Raw genomic sequence first — 26,632 nt, 5'->3', positions numbered from 1 at the left:
CTCACTATTATGTTAGATCCACTATGGACTGGACTCTCACTGTTACGTTAGATCCACTATGGACTGGACTCTCACACTATTATTTTAGATCCACTATGGACTGGACTTTCACACTATTATGTTAGATCCACTATGGACTGGACTCTCACACTATTATGTTAGATCCACTATGGACTGGACTCTCACACTATTATGTTAGATCCACTATGGACTGGACTCTCACAATATTATGTTAGATCCACTATGGACTGGACTCTCACTATTATGTTAGATCCACTATGGACTGGACTCTCACACTATTATGTTAGATCCACTATGGACTGGACTCTCACACTATTATGTTAGATCCACTATGGACTGGACTCTCACTATTTTGTTAGATCCACTATGGACTGGACTCTCACAATATTATGTTAGATCCACTATGGACTGGACTCTCACTATTATGTTAGATCCACTATGGACTGGACTCTCACTATTATGTTAGATCCACTATGGACTGGACTCTCACTGTTACGTTAGATCCACTATGGACTGGACTCTCACACTATTATTTTAGATCCACTATGGACTGGACTCTCACACTATTATGTTACATCCACTATGGACTGGACTCTCACACTATTATGTTAGATCCACTATGGACTGGACTCTCACAATATTATGTTAGATCCACTATGGACTGGACTCTCACAATATTATGTTAGATCCACTATGGACTGGACTCTCACACTATTATGTTAGATCCACTATGGACTGGACTCTCTCACTATTATGTTAGATCCACTATGGACTGGACTCTCACACTATTTTGTTGGATCCACTATGGACTGGACTCTCACTATTATGTTAGATCCACTATGGACTGGACTCTCACACTATTATGTTAGATCCACTATGGACTGGACTCTCACTATTTTGTTGGATCCACTATGGACTGGACTCTCACTATTATGTTAGATCCCCTATGGACTGGACTCTCACACTATTATGTTAGATCCACTATGGACTGGACTCTCACACTATTATGTTAGATCCACTATGGACTGGACTTTCACACTATTATGTTAGATCCACTATGGACTGGACTCTCACTATTATGTTAGATCCACTATGGACTGGACTCTCACTATTTTGTTAGATCAACTATGGACTGGACTCTCACACTATTATGTTAGATCCACTATGGACTGGACTCTCACTATTATGTTAGATCCACTATGGACTGGACTTTCACACTATTATGTTAGATCCACTATGGACTGGACTCTCACTATTATGTTAGATCCACTATGGACTGGACTCTCACTATTTTGTTAGATCCACTATGGACTGGACTCTCAAAATATTTTGTTAGATCCACTATGGACTGGACTCTCACTATTTTGTTGGATACACTATGGACTGGACTCTCACTATTATGTTAGATCCCCTATGAACTGGACTCTCACACTATTATGTGAGATCCACTATGGACTGGACTCTCACTATTATGTTAGATCCACTATGGACTGGACTCTCACTATTATGTTAGATCCACTATGGACTGGACTCTCACACTATTATGTTAGATCCACTATGGACTGGACTCTCACTATTTTGTTAGATCCACTATGGACTGGACTCTCACAATATTATGTTAGATCCACTATGGACTGGACTCTCACACTATTATGTTAGATCCACTATGGACTGGACTCTCACACTATTATGTTAGATCCACTATGGACTGGACTCTCACTATTTTGTTAGATCCACTATGGACTGGACTCTCACTATTTTGTTAGATCAACTATGGACTGGACTCTCACAATATTTTGTTAGATCCACTATGGACTGGACTCTCACTATTATGTTAGATCCACTATGGACTGGACTCTCACTATTTTGTTAGATCCACTATGGACTGGACTCTCACACTATTATGTTAGATCCACTATGGACTGGACTCTCACACTATTATGTTAGATCCACTATGGACTGGACTCTCACACTATTATGTTAGATCCACTATGGACTGGACTCTCACTATTTTGTTGGATCCACTATGGACTGGACTCCCACTATTTTGTTAGATCCACTATGGACTGGACTCTCACACTATTATGTTAGATCCACTATGGACTGGACTCTCACACTATTATGTTAGATCCCCTATGGACTGGACTCTCACAATATTATGCTAGATCCACTATGGACTGGACTCTCACACTATTATGTTAGATCCACTATGGACTGGACTCTCACACTATTATGTTAGATCCACTATGGACTGGACTCTCACTATTATGTTAGATCCACTATGGACTGGACTCTCACACTATTATTTTAGATCCACTATGGACTGGACTCTCACACTATTATGTTAGATCCACTATGGACTGGACTCTCACACTATTATGTTAGATCCACTATGGACTGGACTCTCACTATTATGTTAGATCCACTATGGACTGGACTCTCACTATTATGTTAGATCCACTATGGACTGGACTCTCACACTATTATGTTAGATCCACTATGGACTGGACTCTCACACTATTATGTTAGATCCACTATGGACTGGACTCTCACTATTTTGTTAGATCCACTATGGACTGGACTCTCACAATATTATGTTAGATCCACTATGGACTGGACTCTCACTATTATGTTAGATCCACTATGGACTGGACTCTCACTGTTACTTTAGATCCACTATGGACTGGACTCTCACACTATTATTTTAGATCCACTATGGACTGGACTCTCACACTGTTATGTTAGATCCACTATGGACTGGACTCTCACACTATTATGTTAGATCCACTATGGACTGGACTCTCACTATTTTGTTAGATCCACTATGGACTGGACTCTCACAATATTATGTTAGATCCACTATGGACTGGACTCTCACAATATTATGTTAGATCCACTATGGACTGGACTCTCACACTATTATGTTAGATCCACTATGGGCTGGACTCTCACACTATTATGTTATATCCACTATGGACTGGACTCTCACACTATTATGTTAGATCCACTATGGACTGGACTCTCACGATTATGTTAGATCCACTATGGACTGGACTCTCACTATTATGTTGGGGCGGCATGGCGTAGTGGGTAGAGCAACCGTGCCAGAACCTGAGGGTTGCAGGTTCGCTCCCCACCTCTTACCATCCAAAAATCGCTGCCGTTGTGTCCTTGGGCGGGACACTTCACCCTTTGCCCCCGGTGCCACTCACACCGGTGAATGAATGATGAATGATAGGTGGTGGTCGGAGGGGCCGTTGGCGCAAATTGCAGCCACGCTTTCGTCAGTCTACCCCAGGGCAGCTGTGGCTATGAAAGTAGCTTACCACCACCAGGTGTGAATGATTGATGGGTTCTACATGTAAAGCGACTTTGGGTACTTAGAAAAGCGCTATATAAATCCCAGGTATTATTATTATTATTATTATTATTATTATGTTAGATCCATGATGGACTGGACTCTCACTATTTTGTTAGATCCACTATGGACTGGACTCTCACTATTTTGGTAGATCCACTATGGACTGGACTCTGACACTATTATGTTAGATTCCCAATGGACTGGACTCTCACTGTTATGTTAGATCCACTATGGACTGGACTCTCACACTATTATGTTAGATCCACTATGGACTGGACTCTCACTATTATGTTAGATCCACTATGGACTGGACTCTCACAATATTATGTTAGATCCACTATGGACTGGACTCTCACACTATTATGTTAGATCCACTATGGACTGGACTCTCACACTATTATTTTAGATCCACTATGGACTGGACTTTCACACTATTATGTTAGATCCACTATGGACTGGACTCTCACACAATTATGTTAGATCCACTATGGACTGGACTCTCACAATATTATGTTAGATCCACTATGGACTGGACTCTCACACTATTATGTTAGATCCACTATGGACTGGACTCTCTCACTATTATGTTAGATCCACTATGGACTGGACTCTCACACTATTTTGTTGGATCCACTATGGACTGGACTCTCTCACTATTATGTTAGATCCACTATGGACTGGACTCTCACAATATTATGTTAGATCCACTATGGACTGGACTCTCTCACTATTATGTTAGATCCACTATGGACTGGACTCTGACACTATTATGTTAGATTCCCAATGGACTGGACTCTCACTGTTATGTTAGATCCACTATGGACTGGACTCTCACACTATTATGTTAGATCCACTATGGACTGGACTCTCACAATATTATGTTAGATCCACTATGGACTGGACTCTCACACTATTATGTTAGATCCACTATGGACTGGACTCTCACTATTATGTTAGATCCACTATGGACTGGACTCTCACTATTATGCTAGATCCACTATGGACTGGACTCTCACACTATTATGTTAGATCCACTATGGACTGGACTCTCACACTATTATGTTAGATCCACTATGGACTGGACTCTCTCACTATTATGTTAGATCCACTATGGACTGGACTCTCACACTATTTTGTTGGATCCACTATGGACTGGACTCTCACTATTATGTTAGATCCACTATGGACTGGACTCTCACTATTATGCTAGATCCACTATGGACTGGACTCTCACACTATTATGTTAGATCCACTATGGACTGGACTCTCACACTATTATGTTAGATCCACTATGGACTGGACTCTCACTATTTTGTTAGATCCACTATGGACTGGACTCTCACTGTTATGTTAGATCCACTATGGACTGGACTCTCACACTATTATGTTAGATCCACTATGGACTGGACTCTCACTATATTGTTGGATCCACTATGGACTGGACTCCCACTATTTTGTTAGATCCACTATGGACTGGACTCTCACACTATTATGTTAGATCCACTATGGACTGGACTCTCACACTATTATGCTAGATCCACTATGGACTGGACTCTCACACTATTATGTTAGATCCACTATGGACTGGACTCTCACACTATTATGTTAGATCCACTATGGACTGGACTTTCATAATATTATGCGAGATCCACTCGACGTCCATTGGGTGGGGGGCCCCACATCTGCGGTCCCCTCCAAGGTTTCTCATTGTATCCCATTGGGTTGAGTTTGTTCTTGCCCTGATGTGGGATCTGAGCCAAGGATGTCGTTGTGGTGGAACAAGGGGATGGGTCAAATGCAGAGAGTAATTTCACCACACCTACTGTGTGTGTGTGAGACTATCAGTGGTACTTTACTTTTTATATAACTGTATGGTCTCTTAAGACGTTTTCTTGCACCAGCTACCTTAAGACCAGAGATTAAGAACATGTTTTCCGAAAAAATGAGGCATTTTAGTATGAAAAACAATGTGAAATCAACCACAGAAGCTATGTGTAAAATAAATGATGGAACTTAGCGAGATGTCCTTTTTACAATCTACTAGACAATGTGGTTTATATAACTGTATGGTCTCTTAAATCGTTTTCTTGCACCGGCTACCTTAAAACCAGAGATTTAAGAACACGTTTTCCAAAAAATTATGAGGCATTTTAGTACAAAAACCAATGTGAGATCAACCACAGAAGTAAGCTACTGCATATACAGTACCAGGAATAAAATGTGTTTTCACTCTTTCAATTACAATGTTATAAATCATACAGACAACACAATTAATTACGATATCTAGTAGACTACTGACTTCAAGCCTGATTATGTATCGGGCAGGTTATACCAAGTCAAGTTTTATTAACCTACCATCTCCACCTCATAAATGATCCCGTCAGCATCCTCAAAATCAAGGAAAACATGTTTTTTCTGTTGTTGTTGTTGTTGTTGTTGTTGTTGTTGTTGTTGCTGCCGAGGCTGCAGCAGAGCCATGGCCATCTCAAAAGTTAAATATCCACTACTTATCCAGTGATGGACTGTCCCAATATTGAAGTGTATCCCTCAAAAAAGGATCCAGTCAGATAAAGTGCATCCATAAGATAGAAGTAGTGTTTTCCCTATGTTCCACAGGCATGGATAGTTAGGTGTTTAAATGCTGTCACTTCTCAACCTTTACTTCCTTTCCCTTCTTCAATCCCAATCCCATTGCGGACGTAATCCCTCCTTGGGTCACACTGAAATTAGCCTATCTCTGCCAGGTTTAGCACTATACTTTTATATAAGGCTTGGCCACTGAGAAGAGGCTGGCCAATGTCAGAGCTTAGCCACAGACTAGAACTGGCTGCGTTTCAGACATGCAACAGAAGTGTCAAAGTTCCCTTACATATATGGGAAAATCATGTTATTATTATCAATATACCGTATTTTCCGCACTATTAGCCGCACCTAAAAACCACAAATTTACTCAAAAGCTGACAGTGCGGCTTATAACCCGGTGCGCTTTATATATGGATTAATATTAAGATTCATTTTCATAAAGTTTCGGTCTCGCAACTACGGTAAACAGCCGCCATCTTTTTTCCCCGTAGAAGAGGAAGTGCTTCTTCTTCTACGCAAGCAACCGCCAAGGTAAGCACCCGCCCCCATAGAACAGGAAGCGCTTCTTCTTCTACTGTAAGCAACCACCCGCCCCCATAGAAGAAGAAGAAGCGCGCGGATATTACGTTTCATTTCCTTTGTGTGTTTACATCTGTAAAGACCACAAAATGGCTCCTACTAAGCGACAGGTTTCCGGTTCATGAAAAGACGCAATCTCTCCATCCGCACACGGACTACTATTTCACAGCAACTGCCTAAAGACTTTCAAGAAAAGCTGGCTACTTTCCGTGCATATTGTAAAAACAAGATAGCTGAAAAAAAGATCCGGCCAGAGAACATTATCAACATGGACGAGGTTCCACTGACTTTTGATATTCCTGTGAACCGCACTGTGGATACAACGGGAGCACGTACGGTGAATATTCGCACCACAGGGAATGAGAAGTCATCCTTCACTGTGGTTCTAGCTTGCCATGCTAATGGCCAGAAACTTCCACCCATGGTGATATTCAAAAGGAAGACCTTGCCAAAAGAGACCTTTCCAGCCGGCGTCATCATAAAAGCTAACTCGAAGGGATGGATGGATGAAGAAAAGATGAGCGAGTGGTTAAGGTAAGTTTACGCGAAGAGGCCGGGTGGCTTTTTTCACGCAGCTCCGTCCATGTTGATATACGACTCCATGCGCGCCCACATCAAGCTGGTTTTTAATATATTATTAAAGTTTGACTGACCTATCTGACTGTTTTTTTGACATTCCCTTTAGCGCAGTTAGATGCGGCTTATAACACGGGGCGGCTTATAGGTGGACAAAGTTTTGAAATATGCCGTTCATTGAAGGCGCGGCTTATAACCCAGGGCGGCTTATGGTGCGGAAAATACGGTAATAATTTTTTTTAATAAACTATAATTTTGGGGGGAAAAAAAGAAGAAAAAAAAAATATATATATATATATATATATATATATATATATATATATATATATATATATATATATATATATATATATATATATATATATTTATTGACTGTCCATTGCATAAGCCAATAATAACAAAGTAACTTGTAATATAATACTGAAGTCGTCCCTCATTTATCACCGTAAATTGGTTCTGGACATGACCGCGATAATAAAAACCTGTTAATGACCTTCTAAACATGTTTTTCAAAAACATGACAGCCCTCTAGAGATGAAATAACAATTAATCCAATAGTAATTCTGTCTGAGGCTGAGCCAATCAGTGGCCACGGTACTAATAATAATAATAATACATTTTATTTTTAAAAAGCACTTTACATTGAGCAAACAACCTCAAAGTGCTACAGAGTATTACAAAAATAAAAAGATAATAAAAATTAAAAAAAATAAAAACTAGAACACCCTAATAGCTAGAACTAGCACGCATAAATCGGAAAAAAAAGGCTTTTTTTCTCTCTTTTTTTTTTTAAAAGGGTTTTTAAGCCTTTTTTAAAAGCATCCACAGTCTGTGGTGTCCTCAGGTGGTCAGGGAGAGCGTTCCACAGACTGGGAGCGGCGGAGCAGAAAGCCTGGTCTCCCATTCATACTGAACAGTGTGCTCTGATTGGTTTGGTCTCCTTTAGTGGCCAATACTACTGTAATAGTGAACTTTTTAGACTTATTAAATGTTTAATTTAGGACCCAAACATTGTAGAATATAATACAAAAAAATATATATATATATAAATGACAAAAATCCACTATGTATATTTATTTGTATATCTGAAACATCACATGGACAAAAATAAGACCTTCTGTCGGGACTTTGGGAAGGCCATTCTAAAACCTTAATTCTAGCCTGATTTAGCCATTCCTTTACCACTTTTGACATGTGTTTGGGGTCATTGTCCTGTTGGAACATCCAACTGCGTCCAAGACTCAACCTCCAGGCTGATGATTTTAGCTTGTCCTGAAGAATTTGGAGGTAATCCTCCTTTTTCATTGTCCCATTTTAAAGCACCAGTTCCAAACAGCTAAATTTTTTTTTTTATGACCACCAAACTTTCCTACAGAAGGTCTTATCTTTGTCCATGTGATGTCAGATGAAACAAAAATTGAGCTTTTTGGCCACAATACCCGGCAATATGTTTGGAGGAGAAAAGGTGAGGCCTTTATTCCAAGGAACACCACTCCTACCGTCAAGCATGGTGGTGGTAGTATTAAGCTATGGGCCTGTTTTGCTGCCAATGGAACTGGTGCTTTACAGAGAGTAAATGGGACAATGAAAAAGGAGGATTACCTCCAAATTCTTCAGGACAAGCTAAAATCATCAGCCCAAGCTAAAATCATCAGCCCGGAGGTTGGGTCTTGGGCGCAGTTTGTCAAGGCGTGGGCTCGAACCCGCTTTTCTCCGGCAGCTGGGTCTGCCAGCACCTCCGTTGGCAGCGCGCCGAGACACGCCCCTGCTCGCGCTGGCCGCATCACGCCCACATGCCGGCAAGGCTGTGGGCGATCAGCAATCAACACACCCGGGACTGATGAGGACGAGCTGTATTTAGACCAGTGGACCCAAAGATCCTCGCCGAAACTTAGTCTTCTGTACCCTAATAAGCACCCCTTGTCTGGCTTCTATCCTGTGTACTCGCTCTCCCCCTGTGACTTCCTTGTTTCCGTGTCTGATGTCCGTGTTGTCCTCCCGCCGTGCTTTCCCGAGTTCTCCTGTGATCTACTGTTGTTCCTGTTGGAATAATTGTTTGTAAGTTATCACAAAAGAAATGTTGTATTATGAATGCTGTATTTCAAATGTTGTATTATGAATGCTGTATTTCGAGGCCTAACAAAAGGATGAAGTCTCGGGAAACGCCACTGTGAGTTCAGCACGGACAGATGGCAGGATGTGCTCAACTCCTGGAGGAACTCTCTTTGAAGTGTTAAACGAACTCTCTTTGAAGTAATTCACAAACTCTCTTTCATACTATTTGGTCAACGCTATTTACGACACGCTGCCCTCTTGAAGTCACTGTGGACAGGAGACGGGAGGGGTTGTCCATTGTCCTCCAACACCTGCCCCAGCTGGATCCAGGAAGAGCCAAGCCCGAGAAGTCCTCTTCTTGGACTTCAAAGCGACTGAAAACAATGACTGTTTTACATACCTCCCTATTCCTATTGTGACATATGTTGGTGCGTGAACATTGGAACATCTGAATTAAAAGAGGAGACGAGGACCTTCTTGGTCAGAGCGTGCTAAGACACTGTAAGAGGTTACAGGTTGAAGCCGTCTCTCCTCAATTGAGTCCAAATTGAATTCTGTCCCTGTTTGATTCCTTGCCTTTTGTCTTGTGTAACAGATGTCCTGTATTTGAACCTGACATCTAATTGGTCCTTCGAGCCGGATTCCAACACGTCTGACGATTCCAGCATGAGTGAGTGAAACCAGAGGACCATGGCAACCAAATCCTGATTGAGGAACTGCTTTTTCTTCATTTCGGGCTGGAATTGAAAGACTGACGGAAAATCCGAGGACAACAGGAAGGAAGGCAGAGAGCAGTGAGTACGTTTTAAATTGACGAAGAAAGAAACGACTGAGAGAAAGCGTGTGACTGAGGGTTACGACGCATAGACAAACCCTGTAAATTCTAGGCTCTAACAGGTAAAACAAACCCTGTAAATCCTAGGTTCTAACAGGTAAAAAGGCCAAATTAGAGGGACGTCGGAGTCCAACGTCCGTGAGTATTAAAATTTTAAATAAAAACTGAATGCAGGTAAACGGAACCGCGAAAACTGGAATCCGTAATATCCATAAACAAACATACTAGGGGGTGTCGGAGCCCACAATAATTTGAAATATCCGTGAACCATTATCCTGGGGACGTCGGAGTCCAACAGACCTAAAATGGTCTATTCAGAATAAAAAACTGAATTTTGTCCGTGAAAAAACAATAACCTGGAGGGCGACGGAGTCCGCATGTAATATACATTGAAATTTCCGTAGATCAATATACTGAAAGGTGTGAATGTGAGAGTGTGTGGTAGTAATCGCCATTAGGCTATCACTCCATATGAAAGTTGTGAGAAGTAAATAGTGGGTTATTGTGGATGCTCTAGGCAAGACACCTCCACTGGGGAACCATCTCCAGTAGAAGCGACGTGTACCACAATAATAAATTAAACCACTATCTTACAACAAAGACAAAAGTAATCCTTATAAGTTTCGGCTCTGAGGGGGCGACGGATTACTCCAAATTCTCAAAATGGAAAGAGGGACACAAAGAAACGCAGATCTAATATGGTCTATTACAATCTATTTAAACCAAAATAGAAGACAACAACCACAACGTCAGCGGTTAGACCCTACTGCATGTTGGCGTTGAAGCAGAGAAGGACATTTTGCAAGAAATTCTTGTCCTGGGAAAAAAAAAATCAAAGTAACTCAGCATGACTGTTAAAAGACAACACCAATTAGTCATGTTGTCAGCGTATGCCATTGGTGGTAAGATCGCTGCAAATGTGTTTGTTTGTTTGTTTGTTAGTGTGTGTTTAAGTGTGTATCTTTCCAGGTACAAATTGTGTAAAAACCCTGGAGGTTCAAATAAAAATAAAAATAGGTTAAAAGAAAAAGCAAATAGGAGAAAAATCTCAAAGTGCTGAAGTGAGAGAAAAGTAAAAATAAATGAAGAAATAGGGAAAAATCAATAATAAGAATTAATGCAAAATGAAATAAACTAATGCGAGAGAGAGATAATGGGGGTATTGAAATAAGAGATGAAGAAAAGGTAGACTGAAGATATACATGTATGTTTGGATATATAAAGAGCGCTTTTATATATACAAATATATATATGTATAATTAAATAATGGAACAAATAAAAACCTAGATTAATAACTATAATAAGAGTTGAGATGTATAGTATGATAAAATGATAAAGTGGGTTACATGTTTATTAGCTGAGGGAAGAAAAAAAAAAAAGGAGAGAAGCTCAAGTGTTGCTGACCTTTGCCCTAAGAAGTGCACTCACGCCCTCACACACCACCTTGTGTGTGTGTGTGTGTGTGTGTGTGTGTGTGTGTGTGTGCGTGGCGCAGTGGGGGAGGTGTGAAAGTGAATTTATTACATGTAAATTTAAAGTAGGTTTAACTTTGAAGTGTAGTATAACATTCTTAAGTTAGATTATGGGAAGAATGTAAATTCAGAGTTTAAAAGTATAGATTAAGTAGCATATAGACAGTTAAGTGAGTTTAAAACATTACTTAAAAAATGCATAAAGTAATATGTATAACAAGCATTGTCCTGAGGTTCCATGCAGATCCAAACAAAGGCAAAATAATGCACCTTGGATGATAAACAGTTTGAAAAATGCATGTAAAAAGAAAAATAGACTTTGTAAGGCGTTTATCAAATCAAGAACAGAGAATGCTGAAAAACGCTGTAAGAACTACAAAAACAAGTTGACCAATATATTGAGACAAGCAATGAAAGGAATACAAAGAAATTATGAGGATGATGTTGAACAAAAAAGACATCTATGTATGTCCAGACAATAAACCAATCTTACAAAGAAAAATCGGTATAAGTGAGCAGCAATATTGAGCCAAGGTTGAACTCATGGCTCAACAGGAGGGATATGAATGCCCTTATACAGAAGTACTATACTTCCTATAGTTTAATTCTTATAAAAAAAAATTGTATAAAACATCTATGCAATTAACTAAATAAGAGTGAAGGAAAACATTATTGTCTGGTCATAGTAGATGCATTTTCAAAGTAGTTAGAAATATTTCCTAAAGGAAAAGCAGATGTGCTGACAGTAGCAAAAGCATTATGCAAATATTTAGTAAAAATGTACATTAACATTACAAGTACAACAGGACTAACACCATTTGAAAGATAGTGGAAAGACCAAGCTAAATACACTTAGCACATAGTAAAAAGGTCATATAATGGGAAAAAGTATTTGGGATTGTATTTACATTGTAGAAAGGTCATATAATGAAAAAAAAAAAAAAAAGTATTTGGAATTGTATTTGTGTTATCAAAGGGACATGTTAACTAGCACACTACAAATTCCACTGTGACAAAGTTGTAAGCATACCATTTGATGGTGTGTCAAAGTTTGTTAATAATTGGTTCCTGTTTTGGTAATTAATTTGTTCCTTATGGCGGAGCAAGTGGGAAAGGCTACAAAAACTGATTGTGTTGTATGTATAAGCCCAGACAATTACTCAAGATGAGTCAAAAAAAAGTTGAATTGAAGTAATGAGCAAAACAAAATTGACCCTGTAGCTAAAGAGACAAAACAGAAACCAATATTTGATAAATATGTGAAAAAAAGCTAATTATACCTGCATTAACATGCAAGGCTCTGTACAACAGTTAGGAAACGTATCATCAGATAACTGCATACACATAGTAAAAGTATCAATATTTGTACAAGAATTGTTAACACGCCTGAACAGTTTGATATCTGAACATTGGAAAATAATTAGACATGATGTAAACTGGCAAAGTGTTGTAGATCCAACTTATATTGATGGGTGTCCAAGAGGTGTATCTGACGACTATAAATTGGTAAATCAAGTTGCAGCTGAATTTGAATCATCCGTCTACTGGTGGTGTACGATTAACAAGAATGTTGACAGAATAAACTATGTCCACTACAACGTACAGAGATTGGGAAATTGGACACAGGCCGAACTTGAAGCAGTCGCTGATCAACTCGCCGCCACCTCCCTTATGGCCTTTCAAAACCGTATGGCGCTGGACATGTTGTTAGCGGAAAGAGGGGGTGTGTGCGCAATATTTGGTGAACAGTGTTGCACGTTCATACCAAACAACACCGATGCAGAAGGTAGCCTGACCAAAGCACTGGAAGGCCTTCGCACCCTCAACGGTAAAATGAAAGAGCACTCAGGCATAGATACATCTATGTGGGATGGGTGGATGGACGGTTTCGGCAAATACAAGTCTTTGGTATCATCAATTCTAGTATCTATGGCCGTGTTTGTAGCAATACTGACGTTGTGTGGATGTTGTTGTATTCCCTGTCTGCGTTCTCTGCTTAACCGTCTGATTACCACAGCGATTAGCCCAGCAGATGATAAAGCTGTTCAGATGCACTTCCTGGCGGACGATAAGGAAGATGAATCTGATGATGGGGATACCTACCTGGATGGTGTTCCTGATCCGTTTCCAGACCCGAGTAACAATGAGAAAAATTGATGTTGAACTCTGAGTGGAAACATAACTTTGTCGTAAGGAAATTAACCATTAACTGAAAATTGCAAGAAGAAGTTATTAGGGATAAGGAGATTATGGGAGGTTTTTGCGATAAACAGGGGGGAAATGTTGGAATAATTGTTTGTAAGTTATCACAAAAGAAATGTTGTATTATGAATGCTGTATTTCAAATGTTGTATTATGAATGCTGTATTTCGAGGCCTAACAAAAGGATGAAGTCTCGGGAAACGCCACTGTGAGTTCAGCACGGACAGATGGCAGGATGTGCTCAACTCCTGGAGGAACTCTCTTTGAAGTGTTAAACGAACTCTCTTTGAAGTAATTCACAAACTCTCTTTCATACTATTTGGTCAACGCTATTTACGACACGCTGCCCTCTTGAAGTCACTGTGGACAGGAGACGGGAGGGGTTGTCCATTGTCCTCCAACACCTGCCCCAGCTGGATCCAGGAAGAGCCAAGCCCGAGAAGTCCTCTTCTTGGACTTCAAAGCGACTGAAAACAATGACTGTTTTACATACCTCCCTATTCCTATTGTGACATATGTTGGTGCGTGAACATTGGAACATCTGAATTAAAAGAGGAGACGAGGACCTTCTTGGTCAGAGCGTGCTAAGACACTGTAAGAGGTTACAGGTTGAAGCCGTCTCTCCTCAATTGAGTCCAAATTGAATTCTGTCTCTGTTTGATTCCTTGCCTTTTGTCTTGTGTAACAGATGTCCTGTATTTGAACCTGACAGTTCCCCTCTGGATTCTGGACTGCTTCCCGGATCTCGACCCCCTCGCATGGACACGGACTCTGACACCTCTCTCTCTCGCCCGGGATCTTTCGCCTGCCTCATGGACTTCCCAGGTCAGCCTCGCCCTCTTGGACTACCGAGTTTGGAACAACACCTCCCGGTAACACTCAACAGATAACTGCTTCACATAGTCTCACACCATACACACTTTTGAATTTAGTCACACTCCATTTCCTTAGTTTAAGTATAATTGGTTGTTATTATATATATATAGTCTATATATATCAAGTTAAAGTTAAACTTCATATATATATATATATATACATATATATATATATATATATATATATAATAAATCACAGTGCAACTACGCCCTCTTGTGGAACTGTGACGTCACTACTCCTCCTGCATACATAATGCAGTTGGGTGTTCCAACAGGACAATGACCCCAAACACACGTCAAAAGTGGTAAAGGAATGGCTAAATCAGGTTGGAATGAAGGTTTTAGAATGGCCTTCCCAAAGGCCTGACTTAAACGTGTGGACAATGCTGAAGAAACAAGTCCATGTCAGGAAAAAAACAACACATTTAGCTGGACTGCACCAATTTTGTCAAGAGGAGTGGTCAAAAATTCAACCAGAAGCTTGTGGATGGCTACTTTGGGTTTTACTTTGTCTCATAACAAATACAGTAAGTCATTTTAGCATTGTGTAGGAGTGTGAGTCTTCTTACCGTGGTGTGTTTCCAATAGCGGACAATCTCCTGCAGGTTGGTGGCGGTATTCAACAGGAAATGTTTCCTCCATTCATTCCAGTCCACGGTCATGGTGCCATCTTTATCAATACTGTATACAAAGACAGGCAGGGAAGATACTTGATTAGTGACTACTAATGTTTTTGGTGGATATTTCAAATGATAAACAATTATTCATGTGACATTGACGACAAAAATCATTGTCTTGTAAATGGGCACTGCTGGGGAGCACACTGGCAAAATATTAGTACTAATGTGGGAACGAGATTGTGTTCTTTCCCTTCGAGTTTAGTATTTCCCATTGTGAGCGCCTGAGTTTGTTCACTTTAAGTGCTTGTTGTGGAAAGTGATCTCATAATATTCAACTGAGCTAAACAGCCGTCATATCTCAGGGAGTGTGTTAGGCCTAGGGTTGCAGAGGGGTGGAAATTTCCGGAAAACATTTTTAAAAAAGGGTTTAAGATTCTTGTTCTGTGTACTTTGTGAACACTTGTAGTTTGAACAGTCTAGGGATGTCCCGATCCGATATTTGGATCGGATCGGCTGCCGATATTTGCCAAAAATTACGTATCGGCAAGGCATGGGAAAATGCCGATCCAGATCATCATTTTTAACCGGTAAATTCCCTGATATAATGAAAATTGCAAAAGTCGTACCAATTTATAAGAATGGAGACGTACACCAGTTTACTAACTACAGACCAGTTTCATTACTTCCACAATTCTCCAAAATCTTGGAAAAATTATTCAATAGTCGATTAGATTTATTTATTTACAAAAGTGGGACGCTTGTGGAGAACCAATATGGATTCCGAGCAAATATCTCAACATCAATAGCACTAACCAAAATAACAGAGGAAATTACCAATGCAATAGATGGTAAAGAATGTGCGGCCGCAGTATTCATGGACTTAACAAAAGCATTTGACACAATTAATCATGATATTTTAATACGAAAATTAGAACGATATGGCATCAGAGGTTTGGTATTGAATTGGGTAAGAAGTTATTTAACCAACAGGAAGCAATATGTAAAGATGGGTGAAAATATGTCAACACGGCTAGATATATCCTGTGGTGTACCCCAGGGGTCAATACTGGGACCAAGATTGTTCAATCTTTATATAAACGACATTTGTAAGGTTACGAAGGACTTAAAGTTGGTTTTATTTGCAGACGACACAACTGCTTTCTGTTCAGGAGAGAGCACACAGAAGATAATACAAATAATAACAGAAGAAATGAACAAATTAAAAAGATGGTTTGACAAAAACAGACTATCTTTGAATCTCAGTAAAACTAAAATAATGCTATTTGGTAATAGTAGAAAAGAGCATCATACACAAATACAAATAGATGAAGTAGACATAGAAAGGGTAAAAGAAACTAGATTTTTGGGAGTATTAATAGATGATCAAATGAACTGGAAATCTCATATACAAAACATACAACATAAGGTGGCAAAAAACATTTCAATAATGAATAAAGCAAAATATGTCCTGGGCCAAAAATCACTACATATTCTCTACTGCTCGCTAGTGTTACCATATCTGAGTTATTGTGCAGAAATATGGGGAAATAACTACAAATGTGCGCTACATTCGCTAACCGTGTTACAAAAAAGATCAGTTAGAATAATACATAATGTTGGATATAGAGAACACACAAACCCTTTATTTATTAAGTCAGAAATATTAAAGTTTGGTGATTTGGTAAAATTGCAAACAGCTAAAATGATGTACAAAGCAAACTATAACCTGCTACCAAAGAATGTACAACAATTCTTCTCAACTAAAGAGGAGAAATATAACCTTAGAGGAAAAAATAATTTAAAACATTTATATGCACGTACAACACTTAAAACGTTTAGCATATCAGTATGTGGAATTAAATTATGGAATGGATTAAGTAAAGAAGTTAAAAATTGTACTGATATGATCCAGTTTAAGAGGTTGTTCAAAATAATAGTGCTTACAGAGTACAAAAAAGAAGAATTATGAGAAATACTTTCAACCTTATTGAAAATAAGATATTCTTCATCTCAGTATGTTAATAATGACTGAATTAATTAATTAAATACATATTACAAAACTGTTGTATACTAATTCATAGATGTTATTTTATTATATAAAAAGGTCAGTAAATGATTCTATATATTTGTAAACGCTTGAAGTGGGAAAGGGGTAGGATTAAATAAGCTTTGCTTCTTCCTACTCCTTTTCGGGCATGATGTAAAATGAAATGATATGAAATTGTGTGATGTATTATGATGTAAGTGTGTTCATGTTCGAAATAAACTAAAAGAAAGAAAGAAAGAAAGATCCAGTTTAAAAAAAACTCTGGTCCGTGTTTTCCAAACCACCGATTTAAATAATACATTCCACTTTTCTGCTGCTCCCTAATTTCCGTTCCGCATTTTCCAGCACACCTTCAACACATCCACAGGTCTGAATTCTCACGCAGTTGCTTTTAGCTGCTGGCATTACACGACAGGCTCTTCTCACTCTTTCCTGTGTCTCCCTCTCACAGACAGCAAGTGCACTTTCTTACGTCACACGTCACATACGTATACATCCTCCCCGAGCAGAGAGGTAGCAGCATGGCTAACGTTAGCTGTGATGCTAGCGCAGCCGTGCGAGCAACGCTCCCTCTAAGGTGCTCGCCTGTGCAATTGCGCACTGTTTAAGTGTCCTCTGCACATAGCAAATCTATGCCACGCACAAAATCAAATAAAAAAATAAGCGCATAACAATTTGACACACGGACACGACAGAGAAAACAGTTTTCGTCATCATTGTTCAAATATTGTGACGTCTGTCGAGACGCTTATCTCCATTCGGTGCCACACGCCCACACCATCAAAATGCCGAAGCAAAAATTTCCAGATCAACACCGTATGAAAAAATTAGTGATTTTTTTAGTTGTGATTTCCTTCTCTGCATGAAAGTATAAAAGTAGCATATATTAATGCAGTATGAAGAAGAATGTTTTAATGTAGACATGCAAGCCTTGAAAGAACATTTTGAAAATCAAGACTACATTTCCTGCAAATGGGTGCATTTCTACCCTATATTTTAACTTTAGATTTATTCTCATATCAAACTCTTTTGGCTGTCTTTTTGACACTTACATCCGGCGCCCCCCTCCACACCCTGGATTATAAATAAAGTAAATAATTCAATGTGATTATCTTGTGTGATGACTGTATTATGATGATAGTATATATCTCATAGTTTATATCTGTATCATGAATCAATTTAAGTGGACTCAGACTTAAACAAGTTGAAAAACTTATTCGGGTGTTACCATTTAGTGGTCAATTGTACGGAATATGTACTTCACTGTGCAACCTAATAAAAGTCTCAATCAATCAATCAAAACACATAGAATCATCATACTGCTGTGATTATATGCATCAAGTGTTCATTCAAGGCTAAGGCAAAATATCGAGATATATATCGTGTATCGCAATATGGCCTTAAAATATCGTAATATTAAAAAAAGGCCATATCGCCCAGCTCTAGTTCAATGATGCCATTTCTGTTTGTGATGTATAATTTTGTCTATTTTGTGTTTATCCTTGAATAAACAGGTCAGTTTCTTGTTACCAACCATTGTGTATTATTCAAACTCCCCTAATTCAGCTGGCTAGTTGTTATCAAGAGTACTAAAACCCTTTTCAACATGATTCTGACAACTAAGTAGGCTAAATAACTTTAAACTTTAATACATGCTCGGATAGGCCAGTATCGGTCAGTATCGGTATCGGATCGGAAATGCAAAAACAATATCGGTATCGGATCGGAAGTGCAAAAACCTGGATCGGGACATCCCTAGAACAGTCTCTTAAACTGAATCATATTGCCGCTTTGTTGGATTTCTTTGGTTAATCCTTTCCATAATTTCATTCCACATACTGATATACTAAAAGGTTCTAACTGTTGTACGTGCATACAAATGTTTTAAATTAGATTTTCCTCTCAGGTTATATTTATCCTCTTTTGTTGAGAAGAATTGTTGTACAATCTTGGCTAGCAGGTTATAGATTGCTTTGTGTATCATTTTAGCTGTTTGCAAATGCACCAAATCGTTGAATTTCAATAATTGTGATTCAATAAATAAAGGGGTTGTATGTTCTCTATATCCAACATTATGTATTATTCTAATTGATCTTTTTTGTAACACCGTTAGTGAATCAAGCACACATTTGTAGTTATTTCCCCATATTTCTGCACCATAACTCAGATATGTAACACTAGTGAGCAGTAGAGAATATGAAGTGATTTTTGGTCTAGAACAGTGGTTCTTAACCTGGGTTCGATCGAACCCTAGGGGTTCGGTGAGTCGGCCTCAGGGGTTTGACAGAGCCTCCGCCGCTGAGGTCAAGACACACCCGACTCATCGTGTAAATAAAAACTTCTCCCTATCGGCGTATTATGGACACCCCCCCCAAACAATTTTCCCTCTAATTTTCCATCTGATTTGCAGGTGTGTAATTTGTTGTGAGTTCATGCACTGTGTTTGTGTTGTTCTTTGAACAAGGTGATGTTCATGCACGGTTCATTTTGTGCACCAGTAAAAAAAACATAACTTTGTCTTGAATTTGAAAAAAAAACATTTTATTTTTAACTAAAGAAGGGTTCGGTGAATGCACATATGAAACTGGTAGGGTTCGGTACCTCAAACAAGTTTAAGAACCACTGTTCAAGAACATGTTTTGCTTTATTCATTATTGACATTTCTTGCTACTTTATGTTGTATATTTTTTACATGAGATTTCCAATTCACTTTATCATCTATTACTACACCCAAAAATTATTTTACCCTTTCAATATTTAGTGTTTGACTTCCTCTTCTACTGTTACCAAATAGCATTATTTTAGTTTTACTGAGATTCAAAGAGTCTGTTTTTGTCAAACCGTCTTTTTAATTTGTTCATTTCTTCTGTTATTACCGTATTTTCCGCACCATTAGCCGCACCTAAAAACCACAAATTTACTCAAAAGCTGACAGTGCGGCTTTTAACCCGGTGCGCTTTATATATGGATTAATATTACGATTCATTTTCATAAAGTTTCGATCTCGCAACTTCGGTAAACAGCCGCCATCTTTTTTCCCGGTAGAACAGGAAGCGCTTCTTCTTCTACGCAAGCAACCGCCAAGGTAAGCACCCGCCCCCATAGAACAGGAAGCGCTTCTTCTTCTACTGTAAGCAACCACCCGCCCGCGTAGAAGAAGAAAAAGCGCGCGGATATACCGTACGTTTCATTTCCTTTGTGTGTTTACATCTGTAAAGACCACAAAATGGCTCCTACTAAGCGTCAGGGATCCGGTTCATGAAAAGACGCAATCTCTCCATCCGCACACGGATTACTATTTCACAGCAACTGATATTCCTGTGAACCGCACTGTGGATACAACGGGAGCACGTACGGTGAATATTCGCACCACAGGGAATGAGAAGTCATCCTTCACTGTGGTTCTAGCTTGCCATGCTAATGGCCAGAAACTTCCACCCATGGTGATATTCAAAAGGAAGACCTTGCCAAAAGAGACCTTTCCAGCCGGCTTCATCATAAAAGCTAACTCGAAAGGATGGATGAAGAAAAGATGAGCGAGTGGTTAAGGTAAGTTTAAGTTTACGCGAAGAGGCCGGGTGGCTTTTTTCACGCAGCTCTGTCCATGTTGATATACGTATGTTTGTGATTGCACATTTGCGTACATTTTGGGAGTGAACAGAGTTGTTAGAACGCTGGTTTTTAATATATTATTAAAGTTTGACTGACCTATCTGACTGTTTTTTTGACATTCCTTTAGCGCAGTTAGATGCGGCTTACAACACCGGGCGGCTTATAGGTGGACAAAGTTTTGAAATATGCCGTTCATTGAAGGCGCGGCTTTTAACCCAGGGCGCCTTATGGTGCGGAAAATACGGTATTTGTATCATCTTCTGTGTGTTCTCTCCTGAACAAAATGCTGTCGTATCATCCGCAAATAATACTAACTTTAAGTCCTTTGTAACTTTACAAATGTCGTTTGTATGGAGATGGAACACTTTTGGTCATAGCATTGATCCCTGAGGTACGCCACAAGATATGGTAGCTCTGAGGAAGTGTGTTCGCCTATCTTCACGTATTGCTTCCTGTTGGTTAAGTAGCTTCTTATCCAGTTCAAAACCAACCCTCTGATTCCACACCGTTCTAATTTGTTAAAATGCTATGATTGATTGTGTCAAATGCTTTTGTTAAATCCATAAACATTTTCTACAATCTATTGCATTTGTGATCTCTTCCGTAACGTATAATAACACAACAACTTATTCCATGTGGTTTGCTAACTTGCCCAACCTTTTGGCCACTTTTTCCAAGCAGGCATTTGTGCGTATGTGATTGACAGGAAGAAAATTGCTGACTTTCTCTGGGAGAACTCGTTTGGCAACTGTGACAACTTTTGGTTGCATAAACGAATGTCATCAACTGACAAGGCCCATCCTGTTAAACTGTCAATAGGTTGGATATAATTATTGAAGAAAAATCAAGAGTGAGATTACTAATTGTGTGAATGCTCCAAAACATTCACACACATGGTTTTCTACACCAAAATTCATATATTTATTATTAAACAACTTCTTCATCTCCAGATTTTGGCGCGCTCTACCTTCCACATTTTTCATCCGATTCAAAGCGTTCCAACTTCAAACTGTTCAGCCTATTCGGGAATCGCGGGATTTCCCTTGAAACATTCCAAAAACTCCCCAGATTTACCAGAATGACAGGTTTTCTAGGACATTTCCCCCTTTCAAAATTAATTGTCCATTTTTAAAACTTTCCCCATTTAGACATTTTTCAACCTATTCAAACCATTCCACTTTCAACACATTCCACCATTCTGTATCATTTTTCCAAGTTAAAGGGGAACATTATCACAATTTCAGAAGGGTTAAAACCATTAAAAATCAGTTCCCAGTGGCTTATTTTATTTTTCGAAGTTTTTTTCAAAATTTTACCCATCACGCAATATCCCTAAAAAAAGCTTCAAAGTGCCTGATTTTAACCATCGTTATAAACACCCGTCCATTTTCCTGTGACGTCACACAGTGATGCCAACACAAACAAACATGGCGGAAAGAACAGCAAGCTATAGCGACATTAGCTCGGATTCAGACTCGGATTTCAGCGACTTAAGCGATTCAACAGATTACGAATGTATTGAAACGGATGGTTGTAGTGTGGAGGCAGGTAGCGAAAACCAAATTGAAGAAGAAACTGAAGCTATTGAGCCATATCGGTTTGAACCGTATGCAAGCGAAACCGACGAAAACGACACGACAGCCAGCGACACGGGAGAAAGCGAGGACGAATTCGGCGATCGCCTTCTAACCAACGATTGGTATGTGTTTGTTTGGCATTAAAGGAAACTAACAACTATGAACTAGGTTTACAGCATATGAAATACATTTGGCAACAACATGCACTTTGAGAGTGCAGACAGCCCAATTTTCATCAATTAATATATTTTGTAGACATACCCTCATCCGCGCTCTTTTCCTGAAAGCTGATCTGTCCAGTTTTGGAGTTGATGTCAGCAGGCCAGGGAAGCTAGGGTCGATATTCTTCTCTTGATCATCTTCGGTGACATAAGGGACGGTGTGAGCCAAGACATCCAGGGGGTTTAGCTCACTCGTCTGCGGGAACGAACTGCCGCCATTGCTTGCCGTGCTACCGAGGTCCTTTGTCCCTGAATTGCTCACACACTCCGGCAGATTCAATGGGGGTCTGGCGGCAGATTTCTTTGACTTTATCGTTGGAAATGCATCTGCTTTGAGTGTCGCAGGATATCCACACATTCTTGCCGTAGCATAGCTTTTGTCGGTAAAGTGTGCGGAACAAACGTCCAATTTCTTGCCACTTTGGCATCTTTGGGCCACTGGTGCAACTTGAATCCGTCCCTGTTCGTGTTGTTACACCCTCCGACAACACACCGACGAGGCATGATGTCTCCAAGGTACGGAAAACAGTCGAAAAACCGGAAAATAACAGAGCTGATTTGACTCGGTGTTTGAGAAAATGGCGGATTGCTTCCCGATGTGACGTCACGTTATGACGTCATCGCTCCGAGAGCGAATATTAGAAAGGCGTTTAATTCGCCAAAATTCACCCATTTAGAGTTCGGAAATCGGTTAAAAAAAATATATGGTCTTTTTTCTGCAACATCAAGGTATATATTGACGCTTACATAGGTCTGGTGATAATGTTCCCCTTTAAAAAAAATTCAAGGATTTTCCAGAATTCCTGCTTTTCCAAACCCCTATTTCCACCCTTTTTTCTGGCGACTACTCCTTCCACATTTTTCAATGCATTTCAACCATTCCACCGCCAAAACATTCCTCTTAATCAGTAAAAAAATATGAAGTTGTTTTTTGAACTGGAAAAATTCCCAGTTTTCCCGAAATTCCATACTACCATTTCTCAATTCAACATGTTACAACTTCTGCATTTCTTGATCAATTTGAAAAATTTCAACATCAACCGTTTCAACACATTCAGACCATGCAAGTTTTTTTTACCATTTTCAAAAAGAAATTCCCTCTTTATCCGAAATTCCAAATTTCTTTGGAAATTCCCATTGAAATCAATGGGACATTCTTTAAAGTTCCACAATTCCCACATTTTTCATCTGATTCAAACTGTTTCAACTTCAAAATATTCAGCCTGTTCAGGAATTGTGTGCTCTAGACTTAGACTTAGACTTCCTTTTTATTGTCATTCAAATTTGAACTTTACAGCACAGTATTGTGTGCTCTACTTCAACATTTCTAAAAAAAATTCCAGGTTTTCAGTTCAATTTCAGCATTGGAGCATTCACACGCAATTCATTCATAAATTAAATTTGTGAAAAATAATAAACAACAATAAACTGCATATAGTTTAAAGACTACGGCTGAGTAAAAACACTGCAAGATAGTTTCACTGATCAGCGTTCTTCAGCACACTAAAGTTCCTGCAAGTCGAAAGTCCCCTTCTTTCTTCTTTCTCTCCGCTGTCGAGTTTGTTGTAATACGGATACACGCATACTTCATAATGGCAGTCGTCTGTTTGAAAGATACGATTTAGGAACGCCCCCAACTGTGTTCAACCAATCAGCGTTCGACAGCACAGCCCAATAAGTTTCCCGCAACCTTCCAAAAGACCCACTTAGCGGGCAGGACATCCGTTAGTTCATGCAGAACTAAATCGGCGTGGTCTTTGGTGCAAACACAGGGGGAACTGTATTTAAAAAGTTCCTGCGGTGGAGAAGGGCCCAATATTACCTTTGAAGTATCTTCTCAGCCTCTTCCTTGCTGATGTCCATCCCAAGATCTGCAAGCGACTGCTTGATTTCCATAAAGTCTATTTGGCCTGTTTGAATAAAAGCAAACTATCAACACATTGTCTGCATAAATCTTAAAAATGTTGCAGACCTGTGAGAATATTTACTGTACCGTCTTTGTTTTTGTCTAAGCTTTTGAATGTTAATTGCAACTTTTTCTCATGTTCCATCAGGTACTTGGAGAACTCGTTGAAGTCAAGCCCGTCGTCTTGGTCCTGGTCTCCAGAGGAAACAATTTTCTAAAAAAGGTAACAGAAAAGATATTGATGGTTACCACATAAGTCATTTTTTTTGTATGTTCACAGCCGTTTTTTTATTCCTAAATGTATCATTGTTATTACTTTCCTGTATACTACGTTCGGTGTTGTTGCAACTGAAACCTTACAATTTCCCTGAGGGCAAACCTAAACGGGACCATAAAGTGTCTAATCAAATTTCATCCAAATTTACTGATTTGCTTTCATTGTCTACAAACTTGCTTATACCAGATTGTTGGCGCTCTAAACAAAAAATAGATAATTGACTACAGTTAAGGATTCTGAATCTCATTCTTGAAGGCACGATTGTCAGAATAATTGTATCTAAGATATCACAAAACTTTGTGTTTCAATGAGTTCCCGGCGAGCAGACAAAAGCTGTCTTTGATCTTTCCATATCAAAAGGCTTGTAAAAGTCCACTGTGTAGGATGGGAAGCGACATGAATGTGTCGGTTTCTTTGATGTATTGTAATCCACATGAAGATTTTGTCTTAACCCGAGATCTACAAAGCGGAGAGGAAGCAGGACCTGACCCCCTTCCAGGCACCTTTTCTTTGAACTGTTTTGTAACCAAAGGCGACGGCTGTTTACGACCCCCCTTCCTTTAGAAACAGCTGCTGCCATGTAAATCAGGGAAAAACCAAATAAAAGAGGAGGCGTACAATCTTTCGTCAGAGCGTGGTGGGACACTGTGCAAGGGTACAGGTCTACACATTTCTCCTCAATTGAGGTAAAGGTGTGCTGGAAAATGCGGAACGGAAATTACGGAGCAGCAGAAAAGTGGAATGTATTATTTAAATAGGTGCGTTGGAAAACACGGACCGGAGTTTTTTTTTTAAACTGGATCTGGATCGGCATTTTCCCATGCCTTGCCGATACGCAATTTTTGGCAAATATCGGCAGCCGATCCGATCCAAATATCGGATCGGGACATCCCTAGGTAGGAATGGTGTTCCTCACCTTTTATTTTCCAAACATTTTGCTGGGTATTGTGGCCAAACAGCTACATTTTTGTTTCATCTGACATCACATGGACAAAGATAAGACCTTCTGGAGGAAAGTTCTGTGGATGGCTACCAAAAGCGCCTTATTGCAGGTAAACTTGCCAAGGGACATGTAAGCAAATATTAACATTGCTGTATGTATACTTTTGACCCTCACATTTTCAGTAGACCCATAATAAATTCATAAAAGAACCAAACTTCATGAATGTTTTTTGTGACCAACCAGTATGTGCTCCAATCACTCTACTACAAAGAAAATAAGAGTTGTAGAAATGATTGGAAACTCAAGACAGCCATGACATGATGTTCTTTACAAGTGTATGTAAACTTTTGACCACGACTGTGTATATACACAAACAATCACTCACATTAGAGTTTCCAATTAACCCAGCATTATTAGAAAGTCAACCGAAAATAAATGAAAAATAAAGATTGAAAATTTTTACCATTTTTCTGATAATGAAAGATGGTTGCAAATTGTTTGCAACACTGCTTGTTGTTGTTGTTGTTTGTTTACGTTCCTTAACAACAGTCTACATATACTGTACATACCTGCCAACTTTTGAAATCAGAAAAACCTAGTAGCCCCCTGACGCAAAATGATTATTAGCATTCAGACAGGTTAAAATGTTGTACGCATGTACTACACTTAAGACCTTCAGTATATCCGTATGTGGAATTAAATGATGGGATGGATTAAGCAAAGGAATCAAACAACGTACTAATATAATCCACTTCAAGAAACTCTTCAAACTTAAAGTGTTTACAAAGATAAACATTCTGAATTTATTCCATCCATCCATTCATTTCCAAATAATCTTACTCATCTCACTATATGAAATATAACTTACTT

The 26,632-nt window shown here is 39.2% G+C and overlaps 1 protein-coding gene across 1 annotated transcript in view; it reads right to left on the bottom strand.

Annotated features, from left to right (window-relative positions):
* slc25a24 (solute carrier family 25 member 24) overlaps nt 1-26,632 on the bottom strand; it is a 51,438-nt gene that overhangs the window by 6,226 nt on the left and 18,580 nt on the right. Inside the window, exons 2-4 of the mRNA XM_061976329.2 lie at nt 24,630-24,756; nt 24,459-24,546; nt 15,129-15,240 (exon numbers count right to left, since the gene is read on the bottom strand). Coding sequence (XP_061832313.2) covers nt 15,129-15,240; nt 24,459-24,546; nt 24,630-24,756 — 327 coding nt within the window. The remainder of the gene's footprint in view (nt 1-15,128; nt 15,241-24,458; nt 24,547-24,629; nt 24,757-26,632) is intronic.

Source organism: Nerophis lumbriciformis, linkage group LG14 (genome assembly GCF_033978685.3).
Source record: "Nerophis lumbriciformis linkage group LG14, RoL_Nlum_v2.1, whole genome shotgun sequence".
Classification (NCBI taxonomy): domain Eukaryota; kingdom Metazoa; phylum Chordata; class Actinopteri; order Syngnathiformes; family Syngnathidae; genus Nerophis; species Nerophis lumbriciformis.
The sequence above is the reverse complement of the archived record's forward strand: the minus strand, read 5'-3'. Positions and strand labels throughout refer to the sequence as shown.